This window comes from Paramormyrops kingsleyae, chromosome 4, assembly GCF_048594095.1.
Source record: "Paramormyrops kingsleyae isolate MSU_618 chromosome 4, PKINGS_0.4, whole genome shotgun sequence".
Lineage (NCBI taxonomy): Eukaryota > Metazoa > Chordata > Actinopteri > Osteoglossiformes > Mormyridae > Paramormyrops > Paramormyrops kingsleyae.
Window position 1 is genome coordinate 31051300 of NC_132800.1, and position 25231 is coordinate 31076530.

Sequence of the window (25231 nt, forward strand, 5' to 3'; positions counted from 1 at the left end):
TCCTTCTACCGGACAGTCATCGAAAGCATACTCACCTTCAGCATCACAGTATGGTATGCGGGATGTACAGCAGCAGACAGGAAGGCCATGCAGAGGGTCATTTACACAGCCCAAAAGATCATAGGCCACCCTCTGCCCTCCCTGGAAAAGCTCGCCGAATCCCGCTGCCTCTCCAGGTCCAGGTCCATTCTCAAAGACTCTGCCCACCCAGCCCACCACCTGTTCAACCCGCTTCCCTCCGGCAGGCGGTTCAGGTCACTAAACGCCCGCACTACAAGACTTTCCAACAGTTTTTTTCCCTGGGCCATACGTTCACTTAACAAAAACAATATCCCTCTGCAGACATTGGTCACCCACCACCCCAATCCCCCCCCCCCCCTCCTTCCACCGTCTGCAATGATTAACTATGTCTCTGGAAATTGTATTTGATCACTTTATCCTCATCACCATCGCACTTTAACAACAGGCATTTGATAGTCTGATGCTGTTACGTTTACTATGATGTTATACCTTTGTGCAGGGGAGTGTCTTGTTTTGGTTGGAAGGTGGGGACTAATGTTTTGGGTGAGAGGAGTGAATAGGTTTGGGGGGAGTGTATGAGTGAGTGTGGGTAGGCTGCCTTGGGGCAGATTTGTTAATTCTTAACTATATTGGTTTTAAAACACTGACTAAGAGTGGCAACTCTAAATTTCGTTGTGTTTAATACTACGTATTTTATGCAATGACAAATAAAGCTTCTAATCTAAATCTAATCTAATCTAATTTCTCTCTCTCTCACACACACACACACACAGTTCACTTAACAGGATTAAAACAATCACCGAACTTCCCTCTGTCCAGCAGCCGCCAAGACCCTCCCGTGTGTCCGTGGATCAGTCTGTGGGCATCGGCGTCCCGAAAGCCCACCAAAAAAATGCACGTCCCACATAAGGTCTTCCTGCACGTCCCTCGCCAGTCACTCCATCCGAGAGTCAATCCAACATGGCCCCAAACATCCTTTCTTGTCAACTGAGCGTCCAACAACGTCTCTGCTTCACGAACACAACCCCGCCGTCTCTCCCTCTCTAAACAAGGTCCTCTCCCCTTAAAACTTCCTCCAGGTGTCTATCATGCAATCAAAATCAAGACCTTCTAATCTTCTGAACCGCTATGATGTGACGCATCACTGCAAGTCACCCAGGTGCTGTATCATCAGCTAAATAAACTGATTTGCAACTTAACAAAACAGTGGTGTATCTTTATGCTATCACATTGTGTGTGTTTGTGTACATTTGTGTGTGTTACATGTTCACACAAAATAAATACTGGCAGAATAATACTAGAACTTCTTAAACCGACACCTTAAAAACCATTTAAGAATAATAACTAGAAATATGGCAGCAACCTCTATAATGCGAGTTTGGTTATATGCAAAACCTGTTCAGCAAAATTCTGCTAGGTCACATGACACTGGGATTATGAACAGTTCCGTGAACGATCATTGCACTTACACACACAGACACATCGGGTGTTTCTCAAAATGCATACTTTTGTTCTCATGTACCCGTTGCACGTCATCAGTTTTAAGGCCAGAGGTACAGGGTGAATTTCAATACCAAGAATGCAAAGACTTTACTTGTGGTTCTTGGCAAGACCAGTCTTGCTAACTTGCCTTCCAAGAATGAACCTGGCGTGCAATGAATCATGGGATTGGTCTCATTCAGTGAGGATGCAACTGATATATCCTTGATATTGGGGCGGAGCAAGACCAACGAGTACACGAGTACACGCTGCCCTCGTGTACTCGTGTTTTTAGTATTGGAACTGGTCTTCGGCAATGGAAGATGACACAGAACGGGTTCATGAGAACACAAGTACGGTCAAGTGTGCATATTGAGATTCACCCACAGAGTACGTTAAAAATCCCTATATGTTGTTTTTTTCCCACCCCAAATCAGAGATGGGCACAAATACATCAAAAAGTATTTCGTTACAAATTACAATACTTGCTCATCAAGAGTAACAAAATAAAATACATTTTCTCACACCAGAATTTTGTATTTAATTAAAATACAAGTAATTGTAATTTGAAAATATGAAAACACACATAAAATGGTAACGGTATATGACGAATACGTATACGGTCAGGCCCTGCATCCCTTCCTCCTCGTTCTCTCCCTTGTGATGTGTTACTTTTTTAAACTTGTGTCAGGGTCAGCTCCTGTTGTCCCACTCTGTGTCCCTTCCCAGTTCTGGCCAGCAGGTGTCGCTGCTCAACCCGTCCCTCCTGTTGTCAGTCTTTGTGATTTCCCTTGTTCCCTGTCGGCCACATGGCGCAATTCACAAGTTCTACAGCACAGCACTGCTGTTCGCTAACTGCTCTACTTTTCTGTCCTATACTGACATTCAGTGAAAAATGTCTGGTAGTATATTTTACTGCATACTTTACATTAAGACAATTTGCACCCAGCAACAAAGCAGCTTCTTTCCTTGGATTACTGTTCATGGAAAAAACGAAGTAACCAGCATGCCTGGCCCAATAGCATGTGTCACATGATTTACTTGCATCTAGCTAAAGACGGAGATAGGTTGTATTTAAAAGTCTGTAAGCCTAGTGATGAAGGTTCTTAAAATGACATAAATGAAATTGCATATTTTATGAAGTACTTTAAATACATAAAATACAATCTCTCAAAGTATTTTAAATGATTTTTTCTGTCCAGTGAAATACAAATTAAAAAATACTTAAAAGTAACAAATACGTATTTTAAATGCATTTAGTTGAAATACTGCCCATCTCTGCCCAAAATATCAACGATACATCGAATGCAGCCTCGCCAAACGAGACTAATCCCATAATTAATTGCGCTCCAAGTTTATTCTTGGTTAGCAAGGTTCGTGGTATTGAGGGACGCCCATTGGCTAATCATGCAGTTGCTGTGCAGGACTGTGCAAACGTCAAAGGCAGCCAAAGAAAACCATGCCAGAAGCTAATTATCTGTCCAGTAAATGTACACCGGCTCAGAAAAAAATATACAAATACTATGAAAGTATCCTTGTGTCCTCCGAAATGCTACGGATAGCTTATTGGTTGGCCAGGAGAACACTGCTTTATTTCATAACCTCTTCCTGGGAAACACAGCCATGTATTTGCTGAACTTAACCACCAGCTCCTTCCTTAATTAGTTAAATACCTCGATGAGATTTTGATTGGCCAAGTGGACTAGTGGACGAGTCAACAAGTTCATAGGTATATAGGACGGTTACTGCAAATACTGGGGTGACTTTCAAAAAAGTCTTGAAATGGCTAAGCTGACATACCCATATAGACATAAAACATAATTTATACGTATATTAAAACAATTAATTTGCACAATACTACATCTTGTTTACTAGGTACTCAAATGAAATTTAAATATTTTTTTTTGTAGCAGTGTGTTGGAGCGATACCGCCACCTGATGGAGCATAGTAGAATTTTTTGGGAGTAAAGTAATTCATTGGTTAAGAGACACACATACACAAAATAAAATGTATAATCAATCACAAGCAGACACAGACTCACACAAAATGGGCAATGCAGTCATCCATTAATCTACGTAAGAAACAATCATCTAAAAGCCCCACACAAACGCAGGAGGAACATACAGACTGCACATGCACACAGCTGGAGTTCAGACTGGAGTTCCCTCAAGCTGTGGACTGCTCTCCAGGTTTAGTTTCATTCTCACAATCTCCCTCTTCATCTCCTCTATCTCTCTGTTCATCTCTGTCTGTAACTCCTGCATCTCCTCATTCTTCAGCCTCTGTACTCTCTCTATCTCTCTGTTCATCTCTGTCTGTAACTTCTGCATCTCTTCATTCTTCAGCCTCTGCACTCTCTCTATCTCTCTGCTGCACGCTTCCTTTATAGCAGCTATTTCATGGTTCTTTTCCTCAGTCTGTCTCTCATATTCATTGTGTATCTTGGTTTTTAATGTGGACTGTAGTCTGCTAAACAGTTCAGGCAGCAGTATTTTCATCACGTGTCTTTCTGCTTCAGCCTGAGCCTTCTCCTCGTCCCTGATCTCTTCAATCTCTTCTCTGTGTTTCTCCTCCCGCTCACATTTTTCTTTCTCTGCTTCCTCCTTGAGTCTTTTAACCTCGTTTTGCGTAACATTCCTCATTTCCACCTCTTTGTTCAGTTTTTCTTCAAGTTCTTTTTTCTTTTCTTCATCCCTCTCTTCCTTCAGCTCTTCCTCCAATTCAACTATCCTCTCCTCCAGCACTATAATCTTTTCTTTCTGTACCTGAATCACGACCTCCTTCTCCCTCAGAGTCTCTTGCAGCTCCTTCTCAAACTTCTCCTTCGCTTCCAGTTCTTCTCTCAGTTTCCTCTCAGCTCTTTCCCTCTGGAGCTTTTGTTCCACCTCTTGAATCTGAGACATCACCTCCATATGCATTTCACTGCTGTAGAAGCTCCATTGGTTTTCTTCAACCATCTTCTCTATGGTCTCCAGCAACCTGCGGATCTGATGGCCTTCAGGCCTGTTACTGGTGTTGAGGATATGATACCTGTTACCACATCTGGTAATTATTCTCTGGAGGTCTGGGCTGCCAGTATGCACAAAGCCTCCAGTGATGCTCTCTGTCAGTTCACTGGCATGAGTCAGAAGGACGATGGTGTGTGGAAAGCATCTCTGTGACCAAGAGAAAAGCATGGGGTCCTGGAGCTGACAATTCCATGCAGTGTTTGACGTCCTGCCACAGCTCAAACTGGGACACCGTAGAGCTAAACCAGTCTGGAGTATTCACCACCACCACCCGTCTCCCGGCAATGGTCCCGTGTTTCCTCTGGCTGCTCATCTGGGCCTTTGTCGGTGAGGGCGTCCCAGACACAAACACCTCTCTGCCCAGGATGCCATTTGCTATTAAGCTTTTCTCAGCTGTATTTCTCCCCAGAAGCACCAGCCGGAGCTCAGGGACACTGGCCGGTATGGAGGCGTCTGTACCAGGAGTTTCTCCAGCAGCTGCAACAGGAAATGAGGAGGAGTCAAAGACTGTATGCCGGGTGGGGATTGGCCTGTTCCTTCTGTGGGACAATGGGCCCCATATATTATGCTAAGACATAAAATACTGTACATAAGTCTAAGGCAGTCAAAGAAAAGGTTTAAGGCTCTTTATCAAGGTAGTAAGTGTTTATTTGATTAGGGAAAAAAATAATTTAACATGCCAATTAACAGTAACATATAAAAAATTTTAATTCTTCTGTTATCAAAGAGTTGCTGAAATCTTGCTGGATGGCTATGGAAGCATATGTGTAGCAAAATTCAATTTGCAATGCAATATGCAAAATGGCAATACAATATGCAAAATGACAATGCAATATTCAAAATGGCAACGCAATATTCAAAATGGCAATGTAATTCTGTATTTAAATTTACATTTTCCATCACCTCCACGCGTGCAAAATTTGGTGCAGAATGAAATTGAAAATTAAATTATATAATTTACATTTGCCATTTCCAACAGTAGTCTTAAGTTGTAAAGTACGGTGGCCCCTAGAGACAAAACACACACAAAAGAAAAAGCAGAAACAAAATGAAAATGCGCAGCAAATTAAAAAAACACACGCAAAAGAAAAAGCAGAAACAAAATGAAAATGCGCTGCAAATTAAAAAACACACACAAAAGAAAAAGCAGAAACAAAATGAAAATGCGCAGCAAATTAAAAAAACACACGCAAAAGAAAAAGCAGAAACAAAATGAAAATGCGCAGCAAGTTAAAAAAACACACGCAAAAGAAAAAGCAGAAACAAAATTAAAATGCGCAGCAAGTTAAAAAAACACACGCAAAAGAAAAAGCAGAAACAAAATGAAAATGCGCTGCAAATTAAAAAAACACACACAAAAGAAAAAGCAGAAACAAAATGAAAATGCGCAGCAAATTAAAAAAACACACGCAAAAGAAAAAGCAGAAACAAAATGAAAATGCGCAGCAAGTTAAAAAAACACACGCCAAAGAAAAAGCAGAAACAAAATGAAAATGCGCAGCAAGTTAAAAAAACACACGCAAAAGAAAAAGCAGAAACAAAATGAAAATGCGCAGCAAGTTAAAAAAACACACGCAAAAGAAAAAGCAGAAACAAAATGAAAATGCGCAGCAAGTTAAAAAAACACACGCAAAAGAAAAAGCAGAAACAAAATGAAAATGCGCAGCAAGTAGACAATCCCAAACCGGAAGTGCTCCACCACGCTAGGGGGCGCGGTGAGCTCATGTGGCACAGTCGCTACACAGTAGTGATGGGAAGTTCGACTGAATTAACTGGATTTGATTCTTTCGAGCTGTCCGTTGTAATGAATCGATTCTAAAATCGATTCTGTGATTCACTTTTTTTTCCGTCTTTTTTGCGCCTGACCGTATGAGTCAACGAATCATGGGATCGGATAATAAATCAAACGGTGTCTCAAGGTTACGTTATTTGACTGAAAGATGGGGCTGGTGTTCAACAAAAATGTTTAGCTTGACTATTCACAATAAAAAAAACAATATATAAAAAGCAGAAAGGGTGTCGATGCTGAATAAACACGCGTGTATATATAGTTCTTATTTTCTTGACTTTAGCCAAATTCATGTGCATGAGTATCAAGGACTACAGTTAACAACTGCAATATTACCAATACAATCACACACACATACAATGAGCATGAGTAAACTTGCATACGTTGTTGTGTAAACGTCAAAGTTAATAAATATCTTTGGTTTTTGATGAAAGACATATGGTTTTATTATGCAGAAATGCAATAATTTACTGTTGTGAACGCCGCAATGGCTCTTGGGATCGGTTCGCAAACCATCCGTTTGAGTCGCCGACGGAGTGTCCGAGAGTCCGTTCGATGAACAAATCGAACTTACGGTTTTCGGACACTCGGTCGGTGACTAAAACGAATGGTTTGCGAACCGATCCCAAGAGCCCTCGCCGCCTCGCGGCATTTGCTGCGGAAATGCAGTTACGCTGTTGAAAGGAATAAAATTAACGCAGCTGTTCACAGGGCTGTCAACTTTGGTCAGCCGGTTGGCCAGAGATTTTCCATTTCAGACAAGTCCGCACACGCATTTACACCTTTGTGACAGTTTTATTCCCTTGTAAATGGTCTGTAGGGTTTGCAAACTACCCCAACGCTTTTGCTGCAGCTAATTTTAGGTTTATAATGTAATAATATAAATTTGCAGTAAGATTTCTTGCACGAGCGTGAGAATCCGAAAGCGTGAGTGTCACGCCAGATGCGTGAGAGTTGGCAGCCCTGTGTTCATTTATCACAACAGTAAATTATTGCATTTCTGCATAATAAAACCATATGTCTTTCATCAAAAACCAAAGATATTTATTAACTTTGACGTTTACACAACAACGTATGCAAGTTTACTCATGCTTATTGTATGTGTGTGTGATTGTATTGGTAATATTGCAGTTGTTAACTGTGATGTAGTCCTTGATACTCATGCACATGAATTTGGCTAAAGTCAAGAAAATAAGAACTATATATACACGCGTGTTTATTCAGCATCGACACCCTTTCTGCTTTTTATATATTGTTTTTTTTATTGTGAATAGTCAAGCTAAACATTTTTGTTGAACACCAGCCCCATCTTTCAGTCAAATAACGTAACCTTGAGACACCGTTTGATTTATTATCCGATCCCATGATTCGTTGACTCATACGGTCAGGCGCAAAAAAGACGGAAAAAAAAGTGAATCACAGAATCGATTTTAGAATCGATTCATTACAACGGACAGCTCGAAAGAATCAAATCAGTTAATTCAGTCGAACTTCCCATCACTACTGTGTAGCGACTGTGCCACATGAGCTCACCGCGCCCCCTAGCGTGGTGGAGCACTTCCGGTTTGGGATTGTCTACTTGCTGCGCATTTTCATTTTGTTTCTGCTTTTTCTTTTGCGTGTGTTTTTTTAACTTGCTGCGCATTTTCATTTTGTTTCTGCTTTTTCTTTTGCGTGTGTTTTTTTAACTTGCTGCGCATTTTCATTTTGTTTCTGCTTTTTCTTTTGCGTGTGTTTTTTTAACTTGCTGCGCATTTTCATTTTGTTTCTGCTTTTTCTTTTGCGTGTGTTTTTTTAACTTGCTGCGCATTTTCATTTTGTTTCTGCTTTTTCTTTTGCGTGTGTTTTTTTAACTTGCTGCGCATTTTCATTTTGTTTCTGCTTTTTCTTTTGCGTGTGTTTTTTTAACTTGCTGCGCATTTTCATTTTGTTTCTGCTTTTTCTTTTGCGTGTGTTTTTTTAACTTGCTGCGCATTTTCATTTTGTTTCTGCTTTTTCTTTTGCGTGTGTTTTTTTAATTTGCTGCGCATTTTCATTTTGTTTCTGCTTTTTCTTTTGTGTGTGTTTTTTAATTTGCAGCGCATTTTCATTTTGTTTCTGCTTTTTCTTTTGCGTGTGTTTTTTTAATTTGCTGCGCATTTTCATTTTGTTTCTGCTTTTTCTTTTGTGTGTGTTTTGTCTCTAGGGGCCACCGTAGTAAAGTGCATACTATTTTAATGCTTTATAAGTAGCAAAATGAAAATGAAAATGTATAACCCAAATTGATTTGATATGTGTAACGTGTCCAAGCAGAAACAGTAGCAAAATTATCATTTAAATGTTATTTGTCCTAAATGCATTTAGACTAACAGTTAGGACACTTACGATTGCATTTTCATCATGACGCCGTGGGATATTTGTAGCAAAATTCAATGCGGCTTTGAAAATGCATTCCGAGCTGACCACGCCCACCCTACGGCAATCATTGCGTCAAGGCGGGGATTGGCGGAAGCGTGTTACGTTGAGATCGTTTGAAACATGGCGGCTGGAGATCTGATAAGATCGTTGAATTCATTGCCAGATGAAGTGGAGCGTGAACAGAGAAATAATGTTTTTGAAGCATCATAGAAACACATAGGCTGACTTGAATAATCTGATAAAAATTGAACTATGGAATTCAGATCACTTGAGTAAATAAGAAACTTCACAGAGGCATGTTTCCCTGCTTGAAAAAAACAAAACAAAACAAAACAAAACAATAGAAGCCCAATAGAAATCATCACAGAAATTCTAATGTTTCCATTATAATACCATTATGAACCATTAACTTTTTCAAGTAAAACCATTACAAAATTCCTTTTTGTAGTATGTTTTGGGCATTTTTCCAATAGGATTTAACACCAATAAAATCCATCACATACCAGTATACACCATTAAAACCAATGCAATTCCCATTATAACCATTAAATCCATTACTTATTTTCTATTGTGTTTTGGGCAGGGATCTATTGTTTTTTTTGTTTGTTTATTTTTTTCAAGCAGGGATACATGCCTCTGTGAAGTTTCTTATTGTCATTTTGCATATTGTATTGCCATTTTGCATATTGCATTGCAAATTGAATTTTGCTACACATATGCTTCCATAGATGGCTAGATGAACACCATTTCAGTTCCAAAACCTCATACAAACAGATTTAAGAATAGCTTTTACCATATACTGCAATGTGCATCTAGAACTCTGTTTGGCCATTTAATACATACAGTGCTGAATAGGTAGGGCTATGCTGCACTTTAGACTATGTGCAATATAAATTTTAGTGTAATTTTTTATTGTGTTATAGTATTGAATAATTTATCATTTATTTTTACACTTAAAACACCTTTAATATAAAGATCTCAATCTATTCTATCTACTTCATTTATTAACTTAGATAAATAACTCAGTGCGATATTGAGTAGCCAAACAAGGTAGGGAAGTGGTCAAGTCAATAAACTGTGTTGGACAGTTGCTGCAAACGCTCGGGTTTTGCAATGGCTAAGCTGACATGTGTTGACAGACATACTGTACTGTAATATCATAGTTTTATGCTGACATGTAGATTATATGAACATAATTTTTTTGCCTGCCAAAGACTTTTGCACAGTACTGTATAAATTAAATTCAGTAGACCGTGTTTTGTAACTGAGGCAAAACACACATTGTCCTCGAAACAAACATGCATTTTTTTAAGAATGTAGTGTTAGCTAAATTCTTTCAGCAATAACTTACCTATATGATACAAAACATTACTTTGATTAAAACAGTCTATGTGAATAAAGGATAATACAGTTAGATTGTGGAAGCAGAGTGTCTTTACTTACTGAATGTAAGAATATATTCCATACTATGACATTTTCTGAATGGGCTTTTCTGTGCTTCCACACTTTCACTCTGTGTTTTATCCTTCCGGGTCATGAACTCCTTCTCTTTCTCCATCATGTCCCTCATTTTCTCCACCTCCTCCCTCATTTTCTCCACCTCCTCCCTCATTTTCTCCACCTCCTCCCTCTCTCTCTGGAGTTCACATCTCATTTGGTGAAGCTCCATCTCCTCTGTTTCTCTGGCCGCTCTCCACGCTTCCAGCTCCCGTCTCTCCTTCTCTCTTTCTTCCTTTAGATGCTGTAGCTCCATCTCCTCTGTTTCTCTGGCTGCTCTCCACACTTCCAGCTCCCGTCTCTCCTTCTCTCTTTCTTCCTTTAGATGCTGTAGCTCCATCTCCTCTGTTTCTCTGGCCGCTCTCCACGCTTCCAGCTCCCGTCTCTCCTTCTCTCTTTCTTCCTTCAGATGCTGTAGCTCCATCTCCTCTGTTTCTCTGGCCGCTCTCCACACTTCCAGCTCCCGTCTCTCCTTCTCTCTTTCTTCCTTCAGATGTTGTAGCTCTTCTCTGTGACTCTGAATCTCTCCACTGACATTTTCTGTCCATGTTCCACCACAAGAAAAGGTTGATGGTGACAAAATAAAAAGGCAGGAATGGTTAATGTTACTGCTGTATATATACCGATGAGCCAAAACATTATGACCACCCCCACAGTGAATAATGTTGGCTGTCTAGTAAAAATCGTGCATATCAAGGTCTGGGATATATACTATATTGCTAAAAGTATTGGGCCACCTGCCTTTACACACACATGAACTTTAATCACATCCCATTCTTAATACACAGGCTTTAATATGGAGTTGGCCCAACCTTTGCAGCTATAACAGCTTCAACTCTTCTGGGAAGGCTGTCCAGAAGGTTTAGGAGTGTGTTTATGGGAAATTTTGAACATTCTTCCAGGAAAGCATCTGTGAGGTCAGGCACTGATATTGGATGAGAAGGCCTGGCTCACAGTCTCCGCTCTAATTCATCCCAAAGGTGTTCTGTTGGGTTCAGGTCAGGGCTCTGTGCAGGCCAGTCAAGTTCCTCCACACCAGACTTGTTCATCCATACCCTTATGGACCTTGCTTTGCTGTGCATGTTGGAACAGGAAGGGGTCATCCCTAAACTGTTCCCACAAAGTTGGGAGCATGAAAATGTCCAAAATGGCTTTGAATGCTGCAGCATTAAGAGTTCCTTTCACTGGAACTAAGGGGCCAAGCCCAACCCCGCAAAAACAGCCCCACACCATAATCCCCCCTCCACTAAACTTTACACTTGGCACAATGCATTCAGGCAAGTACCATTCTTCTGGCAACCGGCAAAACCAAGGATTCAGTACCCATGTACTGAAGGAGTCCAGTCTTCATCTCACTGGATATTGTCCATGTCTCACAGTCATACAGCAAAACAGGGAGCACCAGGACTCTAAAGACTTGGACCTTCGTCCTCTTGCAAAGATATCAGGATCTCCACACACCTCTTTCCAGCGACCTCATGACCCCCCATGCTCTCCTAATCCGTCTGCTGACTTCATAAGAAGAGTCACACTCCACAGCTCTCAGGATGTTCCAGAGGGCAACTCCATCAACTGAGGCGAACGCTTTACGAAAATCAACAAAGGCTGCAAAGAACCTCGGCCGATATTTGCACTTGCACTCAATGAGAACATTCAGTGCAAGGGTGTGGTCAATGGTAGACTTCTTATAGGTAAAACTAGACTTCTCCAGCCGCTGATAGGCAAGCAAGTGATCATGGATCCTGTTAAGGATGACCTTAGTAAGGACCTTACCCGGCAATGAGAGCAGTGTTACGTAGTTGCCGCAATCCAGGTGATCACCCTACCCTTTCCAGATAGGGACTACAAGTCCCTTTTCCAGTTGGGATGACGCCTGACTCCCAAATGGAAGCAAAGATTGCCCGCAATGCCAGGAAGACAGCCTTACCATCAGCCTGGAGAAGTTCACCTCGGATACCACAGATCTCTCCCTACCCCCAGCTCATTCACCACCCGTGCAATCTCAATGATATTGGGTGGTTCCCAGCTGACTGGAGGATCAGCCTCAAGAACCGTGGACCCAGAGATGTCCAAGATCCTAGCCAGAAGATCACCTTTAAACAACTACTCAAAGTAGCCGGCCCAGCGGGACACAACTGCAGTGTCATCCGTAAGGACTGTTCACCCACCCTGACTGCAAGACTCCAAGAAAAAGATTCAGATGTCCATAATGCTTCGATTCCTTTGTAAGCAGGACGTGGATCACTGGACCACAGATGGTGTGTCACCAGCTCATAGATCTGCCCTCAGACCTTATCTGCCCTCAGAGCCATCACAGCCACAGACTGGAGTTGCCACTTCTGTTGGACCCTGCAGTTCTGCAGGAGCCTCCGTCTGCCCTCAAGGTTGAGATCGATCTCTTTCGCCACACCACCAGTATGGGAGTACCAAGTCCAACAATGTGGCTCAGGGCACTGAAACCAGCATCCAGTGAACCGCAGTCCTTGATCTTTCGCAAAGTCAAGGAACATGGAGCCACTTTAACTGTGATCTCCATACTCATGGGGACCAACGCAATATTTACAGCCAGCCCAGTCGATGCCAGTGGTCGCATTGAAGTCACCCATTACCAGAGGAGTGTCACCCTGTGGGCACCCATCAACCACCAAGGGAAATTGCAAGAAAAATGTCTCTCTCAACGAGTCATCATTCACCACAGTCGCCGCATACACTGAGACAACAGACAAGACACCCAAGGAGTGCCTTAGCCTGAGCTTCGTAATATGCTTGTTGAAAAGAGTGACATCAGACATCAGGAGGAGCCAATCTGTCACAGCAACAGCTATTCCCTGAGTACGGCAGTCATCAGAGCGACCTGTAGGTGTATCCACCTAAAGAGACCTGGCCACTCTCTGATTTGCATACCTCAGATTGTGCCGCCACCGAAATGCAGGGTTTACGAAGCTCATCCTGCAGGAGAGACAAGATGTTTCACATGCCTACCTGGATGGGCTGGGACCCAAGTCTCCCATGCAGTGCGAGATGCCTCAGCACCACACCAGCCCCCATCTCTGCCTCTTAGGACCTAGATGCCGTAAAGTGCTTTATAGAGGGTGGAGTGTCAATCCCGCCAGCAACCCCCAAAATCCTTCCCTGCAAGTTGGAGGACCACTTGCAGAGCCAGATGCAGTTTAACGTCATACCCAAGATGGAAAGAAACTAACACGTGCCATTTTGTTTTCTAAAAGACAGGCTAAAAAGCAGAAAAACTTCATAGTTAGCTTACCCAGCTCCTGAAGGAGCTGAGGCTCATGTTCCTTCAGAAGTTTGTAAAAGGCCTCTTTCGCAGGTGCTCCTCTGAAGTCCAGGTCTTGGTAGATGTTCTTCATCTTGTTCTGACTGCTACCCCTCAACGGCATGGTCAGCCTGTTACGCACCAACCCGTATGCGAGCAGACCCCTCCCGATGGCGTCCACCGCCCTCACCCTCTCGGTGAGCTCAGCCCGGTGCTGGTCCACAAAGCGAACAGCTGGACAAGAAGCCCACAAGCGTGACCACATTTGGCAGAAGCACATTTCTGAAGGTCAACAACAGTGCTAAACCATGGGTGTCATCACCTACTACACCGTTATGAATGACAGTACTGTTGATATTTTTTGGCCAGCAGCCACAACCATATATGGAAAATATGCCATGGTCACATGTCGCAGTATCACACGGTACCAGCCCTTCATTTTAAGAGTGATGCAATTTATTATCAATGGAAGAACAAAAATCTAGGAGACCAACCTCTGATATAAAACAAATGCCCTTTATACAAATGGCCTATATTTCTTTAAAGCTGACAGAGAGTATGGGTTTATATATTCACCGTATTCTTGGGACTCCATTTTCGCACTCCACGACCTGAGAACAAAACATTACTGTACAATCAGTGTGGTTTCATTATACGAGTTACTTTAGTTTAACATAACCCTACATCTACACCCACTCGCCCCCAGCTTTTCCCCAGCTTGCCTAAACATAAGGGCAGTTTCTATGCTGCAGCCTGTTTGTTCTCATTATGAAAATCAAACCAACGTAGCCAGATTATCACTCAAACAAAGTCTTCTCAGATTCTTCCCACATCATACACAGGAGTGAAGAGGGTTTACAAATACACACACTGTGATTAATGTAACACACAAGATCAACATACACAACATGCAGAATGTTAAGACAGTATCCATGCAATTTTCTATTAATTCTTTAGGGATTAAGTGGCACCTCTTACCTTTGTCTTCACTGTGATTTTATTTCAGTAAGAACATGTTTCACTAAAGGTCTAATCCATTAGCTGCTGTGCTTTACTCACGACCCTTCAGGAAAATGTGTACCAGAGCAATACAAGTCGGTCAGCGATGAAAGGCATGAGGAAATGATTCCACTCGAGGCTGTAAGCCAAGAGGCTAGGTACTGATCAGGTTACACAGGTCACATGACAGGAAATGCAAAGACAGATTATGGCAGGAAGGTTCCTTCTACCTGGTACCTAAGACTAACATGGGGTGTGGTGGCAGTCGAACATCACGCAGTACAATGCAATTTTTATGCTGGGATCTAAATCAGAGATAGAAAAGAGGTTTTGAAAGTAAAACCTCTGAGTAACCTCTGAGTAAAGGTTATTTGAAGATAATGGTGCAGGTTGTGTAAATGTATAGTACGGAATCAGCAGAAATATGTTTCAGACTCATATAGAAATGTTGGACTGATCCAGTGGTGTAGGGATGGGGGGGTCATATACCACCTAATATTTAATTTGGATTTACCCCCCCCCCACAATAAACATTACTGGGCATTTACATTATGATGTTGTGCGTCTCCTATTCTTCCCTTTACAATATCGTTGGTCTGATCCAACTTAACCAGTTAAGTTGCGTGTGCAATACAAACTAATACAATGAGATACACTGATCCATGTGCCGTTTCCAGGACATTGCACCCGGACACTTTTTCTTTCATTCTGAAGTTAACCAATGTTGCATCATACAAAAAGCGTTTGAGAGACTTAAAATATGCTCAGATTTTTACCTTCTACACATTTTACATTAGATGTGAAGAATCAAATTTTTAACATAGGTGCTTCTGCCAAATAACATATTTCCCCTCTAAGCTTGAGATGGTATCAGGTCACCTTTGCACAAGTCAACAAGTCATGCTTTATAGTACAGATGTTGTCAACTTTTAGTGAAAAATTCACTGGCCCAGTGTCATGAATGGTTGGAAAAACATAAAAATGTTACTGTGTTGTTGATTTTAACATTCACAGTTACAATTCTTAACAAAGGGCTTGTTTTAAGTTGTAAATCTTCCATCACAATCTGAAGTTTAATGGCAATAAACCACAAGTTAGGGCAATTTATGCAATAATGCCTATATTGTACACACTTATTGGCTACAGGAAAATTGCTGAAGTACAAATCATGAACAAATTATGAACAAATGACTGCTATTTAACTTGTGTAATTCATGACTTGAGCCTTCAGAAGTTCACCAAGGCTTACAGAATTAACAGAAATAGCAGCAAATAAGTAACTACTTGAGATAAAACATGCATAATAATTCATTAATGATGTATTAACATGAGATCAGTATGCAACTAAGACTTAGTTTGTAGTTAGTTGATTGATAAGTAATGGCATAATGCTATTTGATTTGTGCCCCGTCAAGTAAAGTGTTACCTTCAATTGATTACACTGAGTATGCTGGAAATAAAACTAACCATGATATCAATACAATTAGAGCCTCAGTTGTGTGTGATCTGTTGTATTACTCCAAGTCACCCAGATGCAATGATATTGGCTAAATAAATTGATTTGTAAGTTAACAAAACAGTGGTATGTCTATGTTATCCTATTGTCATTGTCATGATCTGCCTCCATGTGATTTGTCCTGTTCCTGTTTGGCCAGCAGATGTCGCTGCTGGCCATCTTGTGTCCTCTTGTTCGCATTCACCCCAGCTGTTTCTCATTCCTTGCAAGTAATCAATTGTAATCTTAATCTTAAGATTCTGAACTCTCTATGCCCAGTGTTGTCCAAATTGCTATGCATTTCACAGCCACAAGCTTCACCATAGTTACAAGACTGTGCAAAAATCTCAGGCAGCCAAAGGAAACTGTGTTTAAAGCTATTTATCTTGACAGTAATTGCATATTTATTCAGAAAAAAATCAAATAAATTAAAGATTAAACAGATATACCATAATACAATAAAAGCATAAGGAATCCTTGTGTTCTCCAAAATGTTACGGAAAGCCATTAAATCCATTGACTGCTGGAATAACTAATCCCTGCTATTTATCCCTGCAAATTGCTGCTAGCTCAGAATACGCCCTCAGTCCAGGAGCCTGATCGCTCTCCTCAGCCCCCAGTCAACCAGGAAAAAGGTAAATATGGCCATATTGGAAAGAACAAAACAGACCAGAATCATTTCTGGTGTGAAAGAACCACAAGTATGATTCAGCACAAAAAGGAAAAGAAACAGCAGTGACACTATGACCAGATTCCTCAGGATCCAGTGAATCTCTCCATGACCTTTCTTCTCTCCTGGGGATCCCTGTGGACTGCTCTCCAAGTTTAGTTTCATTCTCCCAACCTTCCACTTCATCTCCCCCTGCAGCCTTTCTGTCTTTATCTTATTTTCGGTTTTGATTCTTTTAATCTCTCTGCTCATCTGTATCATTAACATCTGCATCTCCTCATTCTTCAGCCTCTGTACTCTCTCTATCTCTCTGCTGCACGCTTCCTTTATAGCAGCTATTTCATGGTTCTTTTCCTCAGTCTGTCTCTCATATTCATTGTGTATCTTGGTTTTTAATGTGGACTGAAGTCTGCTAAACAGTTCAGGCAGCAGTATTTTCATCACGTGTCTTTCTGCTTCAGCCTGAGCCTTCCCCTCATAGTTCTCTCTGATCTCTTCAATCTCTTCTCTGTGTTCCTCCTCCCGCTCACATTTTTCTTTCTCTGCTTCCTCCTTGAGTCTTTTAACCTCGTTTTGCGTAACGTTCCTCATTTCCACCTCTTTGTTTAGTTTTTCTTCAAGTTCTTTTTTCTTTTCTTCATCCCTCTCTTCCTTCAGCTCTTCCTCCAATTCAACTATCCTCTCCTCCAGGACTATAATCTTTTCTTTCTGTACCTGAATCACGACCTCCTTCTCCCTCAGAGTCTCTTGCAGCTCCTTCTCAAACTTCTCCTTCGCTTCCAGTTCTTCTCTCAGTTTTCTCTCAGCTCTTTCCCTCTGGAGCTTTTGTTCCACCTCTTGAATCTGAGACATCACCTCCATATGCATTTCACTGCTGTAGAAGCTCCATTGGTTTTCTTCAACCATCTTCTCTATGGTCTCCAGCAACTTGGGGATCTGATAGCCTTCAGGTCTGTTACTGGTGTTGAGGATATGATACCTGTTACCACATCTGGTAATTATTCTCTGGAGGTCTGGGCAGCCAGTATGCACAAAGCCTCCAGTGATGCTCTCTTTCAGTTCACTGGCATGAGTCAGAAGGACGATGGTGTGTGGAAAGCAGTCATCTCCAAGTATCTCCCTCATCTTCTCTAATATTGTTGCCTGCACCTCTCCATACTCGTGCATCTCTGTGACCAAGAGAAAAGCATGGGGTCCTGGAGCTGACAATTCCATGCAGTGTTTGACGTCCTGCCACAGCTCAAACTGGGACACCGTAGAGCTAAACCAGTCTGGAGTATTCACCACCACCACCCGTCTCCCGGCAATGGTCCCGTGTTTCCTCTGGCTGCTCATCTGGACCTTTGTCGGTGAGGGCGTCCCAGACACAAACACCTCTCTGCCCAGGATGCCATTTGCTATTAAGCTTTTCTCAGCTGTACTTCTCCCCAGAACCACCAGCCGGCGCTCAGGGACACTGGCTGCAACAGGAAATGAGGAGGAATCAAAGACCGTAACCGGGTGGGGATTGGCCTGCTCCTTCTGTGGGACAATGGGCCCCATAAGCAGTCCTAAGACATATGAAGGATCTGAGTAAAACTTTGTAGATAAAGACATTAAAATTAAAGTTTAAATTCAATAAACATCTTTTTTTGTAACTGAGGCGAAACATACAACGTTGTTGTTTTATTAAGAATGCAGTCAAATTGTATTAGCAGTATTTGACTGTATGTAATCCAGAATGTCTTTACTTACCAAATCTTAAAAGAAAGTCCAGACTTTTACATTTTCTTAATAGGCTTTTAGGTGCCACACTGATTGTACTCTGTGTCTCACTCTCCAGGTTCCTGAACTCCTTCTCCTGCTTTATCTGATCCTTAACCCCTAGAATGGTGCACCAGGAAAATATGTAGTTTTCAAAATTCAGTTAAATAATTGCAAATTCTGACCAGATAATTAACTAGCTAGACGTCTTCTCTAACAAACATGTGCAGCCTAATGTCTGTTATCATCTATACTGAGAAAGCACAGAATTTGTATTCAGAAAGAATTCAGGCCTCTTCACTTTTTTTACATTTTGTTATGTTGCAGCGATATGTTGATATTTTTTTTTACAAAAATTTAACTAATCTATGATTGTAATGTGAATAAATGGTGATATAATTTGATTATGCAAGCAGAGTATCTTTACTTACCTAATGTATAAATATCCAGACTCTGACATTTTCTGAATGGGCTTTTCTGTGCTTCCAAACTTTTACTCTGTGTTTTATCCTTCCGGGTCATGAACTCCTTCTCTTTCTCCATCATGTCCCTCATTTTCTCCACCTCCTCCCTCATTTTCTCCACCTCCTCCCTCTCTCTCTGGAGTTCACATCTCATTTGGTGAAGCTCCATCTCCTCTGTTTCTCTGGCCGCTCTCCACACTTCCAGCTCCCGTCTCTCCTTCTCTCTTTCTTCCTTTAGATACTGTTGTTCTTCCCTGTGACCCTGAATCTCTCCACAGACATTTTCCGTCTCTTTTCCACCACAAGAAAAGGTTGACGGTGACAAAAAGAGAAGGGAAGTTGTATATACAGAAATGTTCTGTGTTTAATATTGACCAAATAGTGCTTTATACAAGGACACCCTTATTTAAGCGAGAGTAACACAGTGTTTCCCAACAGTGGCAATTTCCAAAAATGAGTTATATATTTTCCAACAGCGCCTTTCTTACGATCCCTGACATAACAGCTAAAAGGTGGTATCATGATATCAGCAAATTAAACATAAAACTAAAATTCTAAAAGTAAAAATATAAAGACAACAAATAGAATGAGGCGAAAAATAAGTCTTTTACAGGAGATATGCAATGGTGAGGTGATAATGTGGACAGACAGACAGACAGACAGACAGGCAGGCAGGCAGACAGGCAGGCAGACAGACAGGCAGGCAGACAGGCAGACAGACAGGCAGACAGACAGGCAGACAGACAGACAGACAGACAGGCAGACAGGCAGACAGACAGGCAGGCAGGCAGGCAGGCAGGCAGACAGACAGACAGGCAGGCAGGCAGACAGACAGGCAGACAGGCAGACAGGCAGGCAGACAGACAGGCAGACAGGCATACAGACAGGCAGGCAGACAGACAGATAGAGAGACAGGCAGACAGACAGATAGACAGACAGGCAGGCAGACAGGCAGACAGACAGACAGGCAGACAGATAGACAGGCAGATAGACAGACAGACAGGCAGACAGACAGACAGATAGACAGGCAGACAGGCAGACAGACAGGCAGACAGACAGGCAGACAGACAGATAGACAGGCAGACAGACAGACAGACAGACAGATAGATAGACAGATAGATAGATAGATAGATAGATAGATAGATAGATAGATAGATAGATAGATAGATAGATGGATGGATGGATGATGGATGGATGTAGACTCCTACTAAACAAACAAAGTTATTTATTTGCAAAGTATAGAGAATTACAAGGAATTTCTTTTGCCGCAGGTGGTGTCCTGGATCAAGCAATTTAAATATACAACTAAAACTACAAAGACAGTCATTAGAATTAATCAAAAAATAGTTCAGAAGAAATATCCATCCATGTTTTATAACTGCTTGCCCTATTCAGGGTCGCTGGGAGTCTGGGGCTTATCCCAGATACTATGGGCGCAAGGTGGTGAACAACCCCAGACGGGCCGCCAACCCACCGTAGGGCACAATCACACACTATTTTAAAAATACCGTATATCTCGGTATAATGTCTGGACAGTATGAAAACTCAGATACCCAGGGACCTCCGACCCTCCTCATACAGCTGCTCTCCATAACTACTACAACAACATCTATTCTTCCTCTACTATTTTGTCATTGACCATTTTAAAGCATATATCACATAATGTATAAAATGAATAACAATTAAAATTGCTAAGCTAGCAAAGGTTTTTTTTTTTCTATGACAGAGTAAATATGTTTTAGTGAAACGTGACCTCCATGGACTATAAAGTCCGTAGAGAATTGAAAATAAGAAAAGGTCTGATCTTAATCTAGCTGGCTAGCGATGTCATAATTGCATGTGTATGACATGCGATGTTATTATTAATATCGCGCATCATCCAGCCCTATAATACTGCAGCCATTTTTCGAATTCAGTACAAAATTCCCCGCCTGATGCTGTGATGTCATTCAGCGCTGGTACCAGTTGAAAACCAACGCCAGTGAAAAAACCAACAAGTACTGTACTTTTGGTACTATAGCGCCAGGCGGACCGAGGCATCACGAGAGCAGCGAAGGACAAGGAGACTTGCTTGCCAAGGCAGATCAGGCTCTTTATTGTAGTCCTGAACAGGTTTGTAGCAGGAATGAGCACCGAACCCAAAAACGCCCAGCGGACACACAAGGTGGTCAGACGCTGAACTGTAGGGTGCACACACGGTGAGATTCATTATGATATGAGACAGAAACATTTATTTTGTGCAATGATATGCCAATGTATATATATATATATATATATATATGTGTGTGTGTAGCAGACAGGCTGGAAAAACATTGTTAATGGAACAGTGGAGTTAGCTTACCCAGTTCCTGAAGGAGCTGAGGCTCGTGTTCCTTCAGAAGTTTGTAAAAGGCCTCTTTCGCATGTGCTCCTCTGAAGTCCAGGTCTTGGTAGATGTTCTTCATCTTGTTCTGACTGCTACCCCTCAACGGCATGGTCAGCCTGTTACGCACCAACCCGTATGCGAGCAGACCCCTCCCGATGGCGTCCGCCGCCCTCACCCTCTCGATGAGCTCAGCCCGGTGCTGGTCCACAAAGCGAGCAGCTGAACAAGAAGCCCACAAGCGTGACCACATTTGGCAGAAGCACATTTCTGAAGGTCAACAACAGTGCTAAACCATGGGTGTCATCACCTACTACATCGTTATGAATGACAGTACTGTTGATATTTTTTGGCCAGCAGCCACAACCATATATGGAAAATATGCCATGGTCACATGTCGCAGTATCACACGGTACCAGCCCTTCATTTTAAGAGTGATGCAATTTATTATCAATGGAAGAACAAAAATCTAGGAGACCAACCTCTGATATAAAACAAATGCCCTTTATACAAATGGCCTATATTTCTTTAAAGCTGACAGAGAGTATGGGTTTATATATTCACCGTATTCTTGGGACTCCATTTTCGCCCTCCACGACCTGAGAACAAAACATTACTGTACAATCAATGTGGTTTCATTATACGAGTTACTTTAGTTTAACATAACCCTACATCTACACCCACTCGCCCCCAGCTTTTCCCCAGCTTGCCTAAACATAAGGGCAGTTTCTATGCTGCAGCCTGTTTGTTCCCATTGTGAAAATCAAACCAACGCAGCCAGATTATCACTCAAACAAAGTCTTCTCAGATTCTTCCCACATCATACACAGGAGTGAAGAGGGTTTACAAATACACACACTGTGATTAATGTAACACACAAGATCAACATACACAACATGCAGAATGTTAAGACAGTATCCATGCAATTTTCTATTAATTCTTTAGGGATTAAGTGGCACCTCTTACCTTTGTCTTCACTGTGATTTTATTTCAGTAAGAACATGTTTCACTAAAGGTCTAATCCATTAGCTGCTGTGCTTTACTCACGACCCTTCAGGAAAATGTGTACCAGAGCAATACAAGTCGGTCAGCGATGAAAGGCATGAGGAAATGATTCCACTCGAGGCTGTAAGCCAAGAGGCTAGGTACTGATCAGGTTACACAGGTCACATGACAGGAAATGCAAAGACAGATTATGGCAGGAAGGTTCCTTCTACCTGGTACCTAAGACTAACATGGGGTGTGGTGGCAGTCGAACATCACGCAGTACAATGCAATTTTTATGCTGGGATCTAAATCAGAGATAGAAAAGAGGTTTTGAAAGTAAAACCTCTGAGTAACCTCTGAGTAAAGGTTATTTGAAGATAATGGTGCAGGTTGTGTAAATGTATAGTACGGAATCAGCAGAAATATGTTTCAGACTCATATAGAAATGTTGGACTGATCCAGTGGTGTAGGGATGGGGGGGTCATATACCACCTAATATTTAATTTGGATTTACCCCCCCCCAATAAACATTACTGGGCATTTACATTATGATGTTGTGTGTCCCCTATTCTTCCCTTTACAATATCGTTGGTCTGATCCAACTTAACCAGTTAAGTTACGTGTGCAATACAAACTAATACAATGAGATACACTGATCCATGTGCCGTTTCCAGGACATTGCACCCGGACACTTTTTCTTTCATTCTGAAGTTAACCAATGTTGCATCATACAAAAAGCGTTTGAGAGACTTAAAATATGCTCAGATTTTTACCTTCTACACATTTTACATTAGATGTGAAGAATCACATTTTTAACATAGGTGCTTCTGCCAAATAACATATTTCCCCTCTAAGCTTGAGATGGTATCAGGTCACCTTTGCACAAGTCAACAAGTCATGCTTTATAGTACAGATGTTGTCAACTTTTAGTGAAAAATTCACTGGCCCAGTGTCATGAATGGTTGGAAAAACATAAAAATGTTACTGTGTTGTTGATTTTAACATTCACAGTTACAATTCTTAACAAAGGGCTTGTTTTAAGTTGTAAATCTTCCATCACAATCTGAAGTTTAATGGCAATAAACCACAAGTTAGGGCAATTTATGCAATAATGCCTATATTGTACACACTTATTGGCTACAGGAAAATTGCTGAAGTACAAATCATGAACAAATTATGAACAAATGACTGCTATTTAACTTGTGTAATTCATGACTTGAGCCTTCAGAAGTACACCAAGGCTTGTAGTTAGTTGATTGATAAGTAATAGCATAATGCTATTTGATTTGTGCCCCGTCAAGTAAAGTGTTACCTTCAATTGATTACCTGAGTATGTTGGAAATAAAACTAACCATGATATCAATACAATTAGAGCCTCAGTTGTGTGTGATCTGTTGTATTACTCCAAGTCACCCAGATGCAATGATATTGGCTAAATAAATTCATTTGCAAGTTAACAAAACAGTGGTATGTCTATGTTATCCTATTGTCATTGTCATGATCTGCCTCCATGTGATTTGTCCTGTTCCTGTTTGGCCAGCAGATGTCGCTGCTGGCCATCTTGTGTCCTCTTGTTCGCATTCACCCCAGCTGTTTCTCATTCCTTGCAAGTAATCAATTGTAATCTTAATCTTAAGATTCTGAACTCTCTATGCCCAGTGTTGTCCAAATTGCTATGCATTTCACAGCCACAAGCTTCACCATAGTTACAAGACTGTGCAAAAATCTCAGGCAGCCAAAGGAAACTGTGTTTAAAGCTATTTATCTTGACAGTAATTGCATATTTATTCAGAAAAAAAAAATTAAAATTAAAGATTAAACAGATATACCATAATACAATAAAAGCATAAGGAATCCTTGTGTTCTCCAAAATGTTACGGAAAGCTTATTGGCTGGCTTGAACACTGCCTTGATTGGCTGGCTAGAAGAACGCTGCCTTGATTGGCTGGCTAGAAGAACACTGCCTTGATTTCCTAACCTCTTACTGGGGAAACCCAGCAATGGATACAAGTATTTCTTCACCACCACCGTACTTAGTTAACATAATTAAATACCTTGATGAGATATTGATTAGCCATGGTATGGTATGGTATATGGGTATATAGGACGGTTACTACAAATACTGGGGCGACTTTCAAAAAGGTTTGGAAATGGCCAACCTGACGTACATATATAGATATAAAACAATTTATGCATAAATTAAACCCATTCATTTGCATAATACTGTATCTTGTTTGTTAGCTACTCAACAAACATTAATTTTTGTTTTCTCAACACAGTTTGTTGGAGTGATGCTGCCACCTGATGGATTATGATATAATTTCGTTCTCCTGAGACGGAAGGAAAAGAGGAACCATCAAAAAAAAACTCACACAAACACAGGAGGAAGATCCGCTCTGTTCACACCCTCAGATGGAGGCAGAGTTAAGAGCCACAGCCCTGTGGGATGGAGCTCCATGCTAAACGCTAAGCCACCATGCTGCAGCACATTCTAATGACTGTATTTTACACCATTGGAGAAATATTAATGTACATATGGTTTTGTCATGATATTGCGGCCATTAAATCCATTGACTGCTGGAATAACTAATCCCTGCTATTTATCCCTGCTAATTGCTGCTAGCTCAGAATACGCCCTCAGTCCAGGAGCCTGATCGCTCTCCTCAGCCCCCAGTCAACCAGGAAAAAGGTAAAAATGGCCATATTGGAAAGAACAAAGCAGACCAGAATCATTTCCTGTGTGAAAGAACCACAAGTATGATTCAGCACAAAAAGGAAAACAAACAGCAGTGATCCTCAGGATCCAGTGAATCTCTCCATGACCTTTCTTCTCTCCTGGGCCCGGTTTTTCAAAAGGTTTAATCCGGATAAAATTGATCTGGATTTAGTAATCCTTTTTTTTGCGATCCGTGATCACGTAATCCGGCTTACTTTTGAGCCAGTTTTTCAAAGCAACATCGGATTGGATCAATCTGATCCGGATAGGAACTTTTCAGGATCACCAAATCTGGATAACCAGTGCTCAAACAGGATAGGAAATCACAA

At 41.4% G+C, this 25231-nt stretch overlaps 3 protein-coding genes and 1 long non-coding RNA gene across 4 annotated transcripts; 1 reads left to right on the forward strand and 3 right to left on the reverse strand.

Moving 5' to 3' along the window:
* Nucleotides 1–376: 376 nt before the first annotated feature.
* On the reverse strand, nt 377–4616 carry LOC140588818 (uncharacterized). The gene has a single exon (XM_072711137.1). The coding sequence runs from the start codon at nt 4456–4458 to the stop codon at nt 3652–3654; it is 807 nt and encodes a 268-aa protein (XP_072567238.1). The 5' UTR covers nt 4459–4616; the 3' UTR covers nt 377–3651.
* Nucleotides 4613–15377, reverse strand: LOC140588817 (uncharacterized). The gene is made up of 5 exons (XM_072711124.1): nt 14445–15377; nt 14043–14077; nt 13458–13700; nt 10139–10732; nt 4613–4986 (listed from the first exon to the last, which is right to left on the reverse strand). The coding sequence occupies exons 2-5, from the start codon at nt 14059–14061 to the stop codon at nt 4613–4615; spliced, it is 1230 nt and encodes a 409-aa protein (XP_072567225.1). The 5' UTR covers nt 14062–14077; nt 14445–15377.
* Nucleotides 15378–15568: 191 nt separating this feature from the next.
* Nucleotides 15569–25151, reverse strand: LOC140588816 (uncharacterized). Its single transcript, XM_072711115.1, has 6 exons — nt 22166–25151; nt 21764–21798; nt 21179–21421; nt 18805–19128; nt 18365–18493; nt 15569–18090 (listed from the first exon to the last, which is right to left on the reverse strand). Exons 2-6 carry the CDS (start codon nt 21780–21782, stop codon nt 16544–16546), a joined length of 2262 nt encoding a protein of 753 aa, XP_072567216.1. The 5' UTR covers nt 21783–21798; nt 22166–25151; the 3' UTR covers nt 15569–16543.
* Nucleotides 17996–18777, forward strand: LOC140588819 (uncharacterized). The gene is made up of 2 exons (XR_011990015.1): nt 17996–18130; nt 18453–18777. It is a non-coding gene; the product is annotated as an uncharacterized lncRNA (long non-coding RNA).
* Nucleotides 25152–25231: the final 80 nt, after the last annotated feature.